The following is a 12595-nucleotide window of genomic DNA, read 5'->3' as shown; positions in this document are numbered from 1 at the left end:
GATGCGGCGACCAGAATTGTACACAGTATTCAAGGTGCGGTCTCACCATGGAGCAATATAGAGGTATTATTACATTTTCCGTTTTATTAACCATTCCCTTCCTAATAATTCCTAACATTCTGTTTGCTTTTTTGACTGCTGCAGCACACTGAGCTGACAATTTTAAAGTATTATCCACTATGATACCTAGATCTTTTTCCTGGGTGGTAGCTCCTAATATGGAACCTAACATCGTGTAACTACAGCAAGGGTTATTTTTTCTTATATGCACACCTTGCACTTGTCCACATTAAATTTCATCTGCCATTTGGATGCCCAATCTTCCAGTCTTGCAAGGTCCTCCTGTTATGTATCACAATCCACCAGTGATTTAACTACTCTGAATAATTTTGTATCATCCACAAATTTGATAACCTCACTCGTCTTATTCCTTTCCAGATATTGAAAAGCACCGGTCCAAGTACAGATCTCTGAGGCACTCTACTATTTACCCTTTTCTACTGAGAAAAATTGACCATTTAATCCTACTCTCTGTTTCCTGTCTTTTAACCAGTTTGCAATCTACTACTGCAAAGGATGCAGGGCCTCTGGAAGCTGGGGCTGTGGAATTCAATCCCTGGATCGCTTGTTGTGACCTCTGGACTCCTCTCCCGGGGGATGCTGGAAGCAGTATGCAGATGAGCCTTCCGGTCCTCTTCTACAGCTACACAGACTTTACTACTTAATACCATCCTCAATGCAATGGACAGAACGGACAGATGGAGAGAATTAATCAGGTTCTCAAAATCTTTCTTTGCATATATTTCAATGAAAGACAAGATGACTGGGCCACCTTGCTACCCTGGGCTGAGTTTTCACATAATAAACATGTGGGTAGTGCCACCAGCTCTTTCCCATTTTAAGTTGTCTATGGCAAGCATCCATGAGTTTCGCTACCACTTCTTCTCTCAGTGTCTTGCCCAGCAGCCCGACTTGTGGCCTAGGAACTCCAGGACTTATGGGCCTGAACTAACCAGCTAATTGCCAAGGCTGCACCCCAAGCCAAGAAACACATGGATGTCAGACGCAGACCAGCTACACAGTTCCGAGTGGGATATCTAGTTTGGCTACATGCCCAGCACCTGCACCTTTATTTATTTTTATTTATTTATTTAACATTTTTGTATACCGATAACCGTTTGCACATCGTACCGGTTCACAAGGAACAGAACAGGGAGAGCTGAAGAAACGAGCGCATCCTTTACATAGAACTTTGAAATTAACAATAATAGCAATAACTAGAACCAAACGTTGCAGAGTTAAAAACAGTGAAGAATGATAAGAAATTTAAATAACTTGAATTGCTAAGGGAAGCAGGGAGTTAAGATAAGGATTTTAAAAGCTGGACCCTTGCTTTATAGGTCCCTTTCCAGGCCTGCATCAAATAGGACCAGTAACCTATCATCTTAAACTTCTGATCACCCTCAGGATACACAAAGTATTCCACGTCTCCCTACTGAAGTCATTGGTTATCTCTTGGCCATCTTGATGGCTTCCCAAACCCACAGACATCTCTTCAGAAGATAATATGCATTATGAGGTATAGGAGATTTTAGATTCTTACAGACAATGCAAGAGATTGCAATATCTTATTGCATGGAAAAACTACGGACCAGAAGAAAATTCATGGGAGTCAGCAGCCAATCCCAATGCATCTCTTCTGGTGAAGGAATTTCACCATCAATTTCCATTTAAGTCGAAACCCTAGACCCTGAGGAGGGGGGCTTAAGGGGGAAGTACTGTTCGTTTTGCGGCTTGCACGGCCTATCCGCGAGCCGTGGCACTCACTCAATGATGTTGACCAGGCCGCTCTGTCTCTTGCAGTGGGATACCACTAGGTGCTTGCTCTGTAGTAGGATGCTGTCACCATCACGTCCCTCCTCTGCTCCTCTAGGCACATGCAAGCTAGCCGCTGTCATGTTTAAAGGGCCCGTGGCTGGAACTTGCCCGCGGCACCTCCTGATGACATTAGGACTCCAACCGTATACAGGGCTTCTCAGAACTCCTTCCTTTGACTCAGCAATGGGTCACCTGTGTAGTGTAAATTGCTGCTTCTCCAGTCGATCCTGCCTTGTCTTATCCAGCTCTGGCCTTCCTTCCTGCCCTGTCATGTCAGTCCTGCCCTCAGATTAACTTCTGGATTCGACCCTAGCCTGGACATTGACCATTCTTGCCTGCTGACTGCCACTGACCCTAGCCTGGACATTGACCATTCTTGCCTGCCACTGACCCTAGCCTGGACATTGACCATTCTTGCCTGCCTCCTTTTGAACTATGTTCTCCTGAGCAATTCTGCTTTCCACCTTGTTCTAGTTTAAAAGATGCTCTCTCTCTCTTTTTTAAAGGTTAGCGCCAGCAGCATGGTTCCACCATGGATAAGGTGGAGCCTGTCCTTTCAGAAATGCCTCCCCCTTCAAGGTTGCCCAGTTTTAACAAAACTTAATCCTTCCGCTTAGGTCTTTTCCCAGCAAGGCAGATGACACTGCACTGCAGGAGGAGGATCTGCTGTGAATCCTTAGAGATTTACGTAGTTCCTGAATACAGTGCGCCCTGGATCACTGTGAACACATGGAAAATCATCCACAGATATAACAGTTTGTTGGTCATACTCCAGGCCTAAGCAGATAAAACACAATTCATGGCTGCCTGTAATGACATAACCTTATCACATAGACACCGTTTAGCATTAACCATTACCAATGCATATTGAAATTATAAATGATAATTTGCACAAACCTTATTAGTTCTTCTATAAAGCCTGGGGACATCCAAAGAGCTTTTCAGACAGCTGAAGCAGGAGTCACTCAGATCCTGAATTATTCTTTTACTAATGGTGGGCACACAGTCTGATAGAGAGGCCTGTGAATCCTCTAGTGCTCCTAGTAAAGCAAAATTGTAACATTTACATCAATGAAAGTAAATTGCACTGGAGACCATGCTACAAAATTATCAAAGAATTTGAGTGGCCAATACCTTCATCATAACATACAATACAATATGAAGGCTTCAAAAGATTAACATTTGCATTAATAAGTACAAGCTGCCCTATTTCCTCAACTACAGGACATTCGAGTAAACAGACTGGTGGCAGCAGTGTCCTCCACCTGTCAAGTGTGTGATAAAAAAATTTAAGATTTAGATTTTTGGTCAAATGACCAAAGATTACTAACTAGGCCTAGTTTTTGCACACCTATACTCAATCAGCTATATAGCACTGCAAGTGTTTTAGTGTGTAATTCTGTGTATAATTCTGCCCTTTATGAGAGAAAAATACTAACATATAGTTATGATTTGGAGAGGACAGTACTTGCTTTATGCTTTTCGGCCCCTACCTTTCCCCCCCAATATTACAGGAAGTACAACTTAGACTCCATTATTGTGCACAAGGTCAGTCAGCATATTTTTTGCTAAGAAAAGATAACACCTTCATAGCTCACAGTTCTCCTCCCACCCCTCCCCCCGCTTTGTCCATAGACCACGAAAGCCCTCACTTTTTAAGAACATAAGAAATTGCCATGCTGGGTCAGACCAAGGGTCCATCAAGCCCAGCATCCTGTTTCCAACAGAGGCCAAACCAGGCCACAAGAACCTGGCAATTACCCAAACACTAAGAAGATCCCATGCTACTGATGCAATTAATAGCAGTAGCTATTCTCTAAGTAAACTTGATTAATAGTCGTTAATGGACTTCTCCTCCAAGAACTTATCCAAACCTTTTTTGAACCCAGCTACACTAACTGCACTAACCACATCCACTGGCAACAAATTCCAGAGCTTTATTGTGCGTTGAGTGAAAAAGAACTTTCTCTGATTAGTCTTAATTGTGCTACTTGCTTACTTCATGGAATGCCCCCTAGTCCTTCTATTATTCGAAAGTGTAAATAACCGAGTCACATCTACTCGTTCAAGACCTCTCATGATCTTAAAGACCTCTATCATATCCCCCTCAGCCATCTCTTCTCCAAGCTGAACAGCCCTAACCTCTTCAGCCTTTCCTCATAGGGGAGCTGTTCCATCCCCTTTATCATGTTGGTTGCCCTTCTCTGTACCTTCTCCATCGCAACTATATCTTTTTTGAGATGCGGCGACCAGAATTGTACACAGTATTCAAGGTGCGGTCTCACAAAGGAGCGATACAGAGGCATTATGACATTTTCCGTTCTATTAACCATTCCCTTCCTAATAATACCTAACATTCTGTTTGCTTTATTGACTGCTGTAGCACACTGAGCCGACAATTTTAAAGTATTATCCACTATGATGCCTAGATCTTTTTCCTGGGTAGTAGCTCCTAATATGGAACCTAACATCGTGTAACCACAGCAAGGGTTATTTTTCCTTATATGCAACACCTTGCACTTGTCCACATTAAATTTCATCTGCCATTTGAATGCCCAATCTTCCAGGGTCCTCATGTAATGTATCACAGTCTGTGATTTAACTTCTCTGAATAATTTTGTATCATCTGCAAATTTGATAACCTCACTCGTATTCCTTTCCAGATCATTTATATATATATTGAAAAGCACCGGTGCAAGTACAGATCCCTGAAGCACTCCACTGTTTACCCTTTTCCACTGAGAAAACTGACCATTTAATCCTACTCTCTGTTTCCTGTCTTTTAACTAGTTTGTAATCCACAAAAGGACATCGCCTCCTATCCCATTACTTTTTAGTTTTCTTAGAAGCCTCTCATGAGGGACTTTGTTAAACACCTTCTGAAAATCCAAATACACTACATCTACCAGTTCACCTTTATCCACGTTTATTAACCCTTTCAAAAAAATGAGGCAGATTTGTTAGGCAAGACCTCCCTTGGGTAAATCCATGTTGACTGTGTTCTATTAAATCATGTCTTTCTATATCTCTACGATTTTGATCTTGAGAATAGTTTCCACTATTTTTCCCGGCACTGAAGTCAGGCTCACTGGTCTATAGTCACCCGGATCGCCCCTGGAGTCTTTTTTAAATATTGGGGTTTCATTGGCCACCCTCCAGTCTTCAGGTACAATGGATGATTTTAATGATAGGTTACAAATTTTAACTAATAGATCAGAAATTTCATTTTTTAATTCCTTCAGTACCCTAGGATGCATACCATCTAGTCCAGGTGATTTGCTACTCTTTAGTTTGTCAATCTGGCCTACTACATCTTCCAGGTTCACAGTGATTTCGTTCAGTTCGTCTGACTCATCACCCCTGAAAAACCATCTCCGGAACTCGTATCTCCCCAACATCCTCATTAGTAAACACGGAGGTAAAGAATTCATTTAGTCTTTCTGCAATGGCCTTAGCTTCCCTAAGAGCCCCTTTAACCCCTCGGTCATCTAATAGTCCAACCGACTCCCTCACAGGTTTCTTGCTTCGGATATATTTTTAAAAGTTTTTATTATGAGTTTTTGCCTCTATGGCCAACTTCATTTTAAATTCTCTCTTCGCCTGTCTTATCAATGTTTTACACTTAACTTGACAATGCTTATGCTTTATCCTATTTTCTTCAGATGGATCATGAGTGCAAAATGGAGACACAACTTAATTAAAAGCATAAAACCACTACTTATTTAAAGCCAGCTAGCATACTGAGAGCTAAAACTTGACCTTGACTGGCTGCATATGCCTTGCATATGCAGAAGCTGAAAAACATCTGGCATACCCCCGATTAGTTTCAGTTAAACTTTTTATTTATTAAAAAGTATATTACAGTATCTACAGGTCCTTTTATAATTTAATAGCAATGTTTCTATCTGAATTATATGATTGCTTTCATTTATACTAATGCAAATATTATTTTGATTTCAGATTATGTTAAATTTAAAGAATATTTTAGGTAGTAGTCACAAAATAACATTTATGAGAAATAGGGAATATGAACAAAGCATAAGAAACTTACCATTTTAGAATGGCCTAGAGAACATACGCAGTAAATTTTCTTATTAGTAGCTTGGCAATATTTCAAGAAAGCTACACCAATCCAAACAGCACATGTCCTATTCTAAAGGGCATATAACCTCAGCATAAAAAACCTGAGGCAGATTCCCTGCTGAGCTTGCAATGATAAGGGATCTTGCAGCATTGACCTGTCTCCCCCTGAGAACTTGCTTAGCTGACTCACCATTTGGGAAGGCCAGAGACATTTTTCCCTCTTAGTTGGGGGGATTAAAATAATTACTCGCTTACTTTGCTGATATATTGTATATATTTATGTCTCAAGTATTCTCATAAGCACCTTGCGCGTGCAAGTTAGAAAATCAGGGGTTGGCGCAAGCAAGGGGGGTGCACACTAGTGCACCTTGCATGCGCCGACGCCCGTGGGCTTCCCCCGTTCCCTCCCCCCTATCCTTCCCTCCCCTTTCCCTAACCTTCCCCCCCCCAGCCCTACTCTAACCCCCCCCAAAATTTTTATCAAACCTTTTACGCCTGCCAGGCAGGCACAGGTTGCGCGCGCCGGCAGCCTGCCCGCACACGATCCTCCGACACAGCGGCAAATGGCCGCTGTGTCGGAGGCCTCTGGCCCCGCCCCTGGACTGCCCCCTTTTGCAAGCCCCTAGGCTTTAGGCCTGGCGTGCGTAAGACGATTTACGTGCGTACAGCTTTTAAAATCTGGCCCAGTGAGTATTGCTATTCTCTTAGGGAAGATTTTAAGACATGTGCGCACTACCCGGTGCGTGCACATGGACACGCGATTTTATAACATGCACGCGCAGGCACGTGCATATAAAATCGGGGGGCGGCATGCGCAAGGGAGTGCACAATCGTGCATCTTGCGCACGCTGAGCTGGCTGCCTTCCCTCGTTCCCTTTCCCCTAGCCTGACCTTTCCACCCCTTCCCCTAACCTTTCCCCCCAGCCCTACTCTAAACACCCCCTGACTTTTATCTTACCTTTTGCACCTGCCAGCAGCCTGCCAGCACGTGATCCTCCAACACAGCGGTAATGGCCGCTGTGTTGGAAGCCTCTGGCCCCACCCCCGTCCCACCCCCAGACAGCCCCTTTTTGCAAGCCCCGGGACTTACACGCATCCCGGGGCTTTACACGCATCGCTGGGCCTTTTTAAAATAGGCCATACGCACGTAGGGCTTTTAAAATCCGTCCCTTAGTTTGTTTGCGTAATACGAACTACAAGGCAAATACTATATACCACAATGGAACCCACTACAAACAGTTAAACTAAAGTCACTTAGCTAATAGCAAATTTAAGTAATAAAAATGTTTTCCTTTCTTGTGTAATTCACAACCAGAAAAAGCCTTTCCCTGTCATTCCATATCCCTATTTGAGAACTTCCCAATAAAAAAAGGTATTATTGCTATCAGAAAGGTCTTTCTAAAGAAATACTGAATAAAGTAGTGTAGTTGTCATTGTTAGTCTACTTGAATACATAGAATAAAAGTCAACAAATTTTGATACCTTTTTTATTACACTATATTAATACAGTTCTGAAGGATTGAATTTAAGATTATGGCACCCACAGTGTTATGGTTCCACCTGCTGCGCAGCTTCCCCTCCACCAGGAGTCCTCAGCGAGCCTCATTCACAGCTGCACAAGTTACATCCTCGCTGATCACATGATACCTCAAGTTCCAGGCTTACTCAACCCAGCCTGTCCAGTTCAACGGTGTCTCTTCATTGAGTCACCTCGGCTCATTGACCTGGCCATCTTTGCCTGGTTATCCTTCCTTGGCCGCCTGCCTTGCTTTGTGGCCTTTCCAGGCCTTTTGCCCTGCCTTATAGCCTACCTTGGCCATCTGCATTCTCTGTACCTTTCCAGGCCTTCTGGCCTTGCCCTGTGGCATTCCTAGCCTAATTGCCTTGCTTTGTACCTTTCCAGGCCTTCTGGCCTTGCTCTGTGACCTTTCAGGTCCACCTGGCATATTCAGTGCCTTCTGGGACTTTTCTGTCCAGCCCTACGGCCTTCGAACCTTCCATGTTTGTCTACTCAGCCTTGTACCCTGTTGGGCTTTCCTGTTTATTACCACCTGTTCTGTCTAGTCTTTGTCCAGTCCTGTCATTGTTCTGTCCTTGTCTTGCCCTGTCCAGTCTAGTCCAGTCCCTTGTATGCTTTTTTAGGCCTTGCCTTTGCTTCTGGTCCCAGCCTGTACTGTGTTCCACCTCCCAGCCTGTATCGTGTTCCAGTCCTACCTATATCCGCTTCCTGCCACCCTTGTTTCCAACCTAGCCTATATGCAGTTCCAGTCTGCCATTAGTACCAGCCTTGCCTCCAGCCCTGCTTGTATCCAGCCCCCAGCATTTCTCTGTATCCAACATCAGTCATGATGTTTGCGAGAAGGCAAGTTCTACTGGCCCCCAGAACCCAAGGCCTCAACCTGCAGGAAAGGGGGTTGGTTAGGCAGAAGATCAACTCCAGTCATACCTTGCAGTCCTGTGCTTCTTCTGTGGGGGTGATTCTTAGCCCACTGAACTGTGATACATAGGCAAGACCGAAGAGTACGGGGTCCCCCACCAGAGTAGAGACATGGCCATTAAGCAATCATGAGCAGATTCTTCTCTGGAATGGGTATTTAGTACCTTCAAAATTTGACACCCCAGGCAATTCTCTATGTTGCCTACTCTTAAATCCACTCCTGTACTTCTGACTTTCAAGAGCTGCATTCTCCTCAATCTGGTCAAAGGAAAACTAAAAACTTTTTTTTTTAAACATAAACTCACTTCAAAAATAGGAAGAAATGAGTCTAAGATTAACCATCCTGTCACTGAGGGTAATATCTCCAAATGGGTTAGAGTTTTGTACATTCCATGATAGAGTAAACCTCACTTGTAAGCCAGGGTATGATCTCAATATCTTGAATTTACTGCCAATGCACTTCTTAATATTTGTATTATGTCCAACGAGAGCTTCCTTCTGGAGTTCATAAGAATTAATACGTACAAGCAACATATCAAGGCTTATTAAAGTCTAAACCTCTTTTAAGATTAAAAAAAAAAAAGACAAAAAAAGGGGAAGAAGATGGATGCGAGTCTTTGAAGTGTGAAGATGGAGGGAATAAAGTTAATCGTATATTGTTTAGAGATTAAAGGAAGGATGGAGTTTTTTGACCAATGATTATGACAAGCTTTGACATATTCAGTTCATGCAACAAGATATGTCTATAGTTCTGAGGTCTTTTCCTCCTGACTCTTACATACTCGTTGAATCCAGATTGGTGTCATTGTTTAACAGTGATTTTTGAGTGAAAGTGTTTTTGTGGTATATAAAATCAACGAGATCCATATTCAGTAAGCCGGCGAACAGACATGCTTTCCAGCTAAAATTAGCTGGAAAACTTGTCATGAATATTCAACAGGACAAATGTCCCACTTAAAAGCCTTGGCTAAAATTATGCAGGTAAGTTTACTTAGACACATTTAAAACTGCTCAGCTATATACCAAGTTGGTGAGGTTTAAAGTTATCTGGGTAAATGTACCCAGATGCGTATAGCCAGTTAAGGATAAAGTAAACAAATATATAGCTGGTTAAGTGATAAAAAAAAAAAAGATATTCTGGGCCAGCAAGCCAGATTTCTGACCCCCCACCCCTAAAATAAGTAACAATAAGGTCAGGCCATAGCACCTGATTTCCCCCAACCTTCACAAAAACGTGAATAAACTGTGGAGTATAGCAGGCTGAGGTCCCCATCACCCTCCCCAGATTAAAAAAAAAACAAAACAGGCCGGCTCCAGGCTCTCTTCTAAATCCCACCTGAAACCTTTATTCCCACCCTTCCAAACCTTATATATTGTTGGGAGGGGGACAGCTGGGGGGAAGCACCCAACCTTATGCTTATTGCGGTGGTTAATACCCCTAACTAATTAAGCTATTTCACTTAGATGCAGTTCCAACACTGCTCTCTACATTAATAGCGGGGGTGGAAGGGAAATAGAATAAAAAAGGTTACTAAGAGCCATGAGAAACATAAGTATGTGAGAGAAAAAAAAAGTGCAAAAGCTTGCTGGGCAGACTGGATGGGCCGTTTGGTCTTCTGCAGTCATTTCTATGTTTCTGTAGGTTTCTATATTTATCATGGGGGGGGGGGGGGGGGGGTAGAGAATCAAGCCTACTAGCCTTGAAGATTTTCTTTTCTTTTTGTCATTTAACGAGTTATATATTGAATATAGCTGGTTAAGGCTGAAGTTATCTTGTTATACTTATCTGGATAACTTTATGTAACAGACACTCAGTTCTGTTGCTAGTAAGTCCTGGGTTTTCCAGTGGTAGCAAAGATCAGTGCGGGTTAATAATTGAGGGGAGGATCATTAACCATTAAGCCTTATGCTTCACTTTTGATGCAATTCCAACATTACTCTCTGCATCAATGGCAGGGGGTGGCAAGAAATTTGAATCAGTTACCAAGAAGGGCCTTGAACTTGGTGGTCGGTGAAACAGATAAGTATGGGAAAATAAGTGTGGGAGCTTCCTGGGCAGACTGGATGGGCTGATCTTTTTCTGCCATCATTTCTATGTTATGATCCACTCTAATGTAACCCCTGCCTTTGAGGGAGCTGTAATGGCCATTCTCTTTGTGTGGTTTTATAGCAGCAATCTACTGAGAGCTCAGGGTGTAGTGTAACTTGTTTTTTTAAAGGTTTAGGAGTTTGGTCGGGGATCTGCTTTTTTCTTATCCGCTCCCTGGTGGGTAATAGCAGTATCCTGGGAATATTTTGAGCTTAAAGACATTTTATTTGGTAAGAAGCCTGGAGAGACCCTGCACACCACCTGGACTCAAGGAATGGGGAACTCTGTTTTTGGGGCTGTGTAGGTTAGGGAAGACCTTCCCCTCTACACCCTCAACGCAGATGGAGGTGGTAGTGAGCCGAGACCAGGACCTTCCAGTGTTTGCATCATTTTTCGGAAAAGACTTTGATTTGGAAGATCTGGGAGGAAGGTTCTGCTGCCTCTCTTCCTGCCCATACAAAGGACGATTGGAGCTGCTAATCTAGCAGGATCCTTCCAATAAGAGCAAGAAATATTGAGAGAACTACTGACCATGAGTAAAGAACTTTTCAAAATCACTGAGGATACCTCCCAGGAGTCTTTGCCTCTGGGGAGAGAAAGTTTTGGACCTTTCAGTGAAGAGAAGTATTATTACATTTTTACTAGTTTAGAAGTGGTTTCCCGTCCACTAAGGGATACCTTGCCCACTTGGGGATTCTAGTTTTCCAGCCAAGTTTCTTTCACCCTGGTTTAAGACATTCCTACACAAATAGAGGAAAGAAACTGTAAAGAATCAAACAAGAGAATCCTGTGGTGCTGCAGTTTATATTTATTGTGTCATAATCCAGCAATGTTTCAACAGTAAAGATTATTTTGGGCATTCTCCCAGTGGCTCCGGAGAGGTTTTTTTGGGCACTTAAAGAGCCCACAGTGAAAACATGTATTCCTCTCCCAGGAAACCAGAGAAAGGAAAAATGTGAGAAAAGAACACCCCTGTAACTCTGGACCTTGAAAGTAAAACTTTCCCCCTACCAACAAAGGATCCTGATGCTGGGGAAAAGGAAAAAATGTTAGAGCTAGCCAGGAGTGAATACAGCCCCAAAGAGACATTAAAAGCTTCTATGGACCCATCTGAGTGTAGTAAGCTCCCCAGGGTGGGGTTACATTTAGAACTGCTTTCAGCACAACCAGACTTAGCTGGACAGCAAGGACATTCAGAGCAGCCCAGGTATGTTAAAGCCAAAGCCCCTAGAATTGCCCTGCACTGGCTTTTATTTATTTTTTTAATATGACTAAGTTTTAGCCTGGTAATGACTTACCAATCTGAAACTTATCCCGTCAGCTGGGAGTCATATTCAACCCCCAGGTTTTGTCCGGCTAAATACTATACTTAGCCAGAGAAACCTTTTTGAATATTGACCTCAATAAGGCTGTGAGAGGGATAATCAGGTGTTAAGGTTTAAAAGCATCCTCAAAAAGGTAGCTTTTTAGACTGGATTTGAATAGGTCAGAGAGGGAGCACCTTACTACACTAAGAATATAGTGTAGTAAGGTGTAAAAGTACAGAGATATGAGTTGGCCAATTATCCACATATTTTCAAAGCAAATTTGCACACTTAGGTTCACTTTGAAAATACTCAGTAAAGTCTGCGTGTACACCGTAAACGCAGACTTTAACGCTAAGCAGGCTATTTGAAAATTATCCTCCATATTAAAAATTCAGTTTTCATTGCTAATGGAGACCAGTATTATGCATGTTAAAAACAGTGTTTTTTAAAAATTAAAAAAAAAAATGCACCTGACAATGAAGACCAATTCTTGAAGCCTGTCATTTCCAGCTTTGGTCTGATCATTTGAAAAAGTTCAGGAAGCTGCAAAACAAAAAGCATTTTTCTAGTTTGTTTTCTTAACCATCACACACCAATCTAAATAATTAACTCACAAAACGAACAATCTAACAATCTAAATCCATAAGCAATTTGCAGTGTGTGCTAATTTCAGATCAAATACACATGATGTTATTTATCCTAATATTTTGTTCTATTACATGAGGTCAAGTTTCATATAGTCTGCAAAGCTGCAAATTATTTATGTACTTTTAATGTATGTAATTTAAGAAAAATTTCAGA

General features: G+C 42.3%; 1 protein-coding gene across 1 annotated transcript in view; it reads right to left on the bottom strand.

The window, feature by feature from the left end:
* COG2 (component of oligomeric golgi complex 2) overlaps positions 1-12595 on the bottom strand; it is a 237479-nt gene that overhangs the window by 29430 nt on the left and 195454 nt on the right. Inside the window, exons 14-15 of the mRNA XM_029594187.1 lie at positions 12265-12337; positions 2776-2918 (exon numbers count right to left, since the gene is read on the bottom strand). Of these exons, the coding sequence (XP_029450047.1) occupies positions 2776-2918; positions 12265-12337 (216 nt within the window). The remainder of the gene's footprint in view (positions 1-2775; positions 2919-12264; positions 12338-12595) is intronic.

Source organism: Rhinatrema bivittatum, chromosome 3 (assembly GCF_901001135.1).
Source record: "Rhinatrema bivittatum chromosome 3, aRhiBiv1.1, whole genome shotgun sequence".
Lineage (NCBI taxonomy): Eukaryota > Metazoa > Chordata > Amphibia > Gymnophiona > Rhinatrematidae > Rhinatrema > Rhinatrema bivittatum.
Note: the sequence above shows the minus strand (reverse complement) of the source record. Positions and strands in the feature narration are given on the sequence as shown.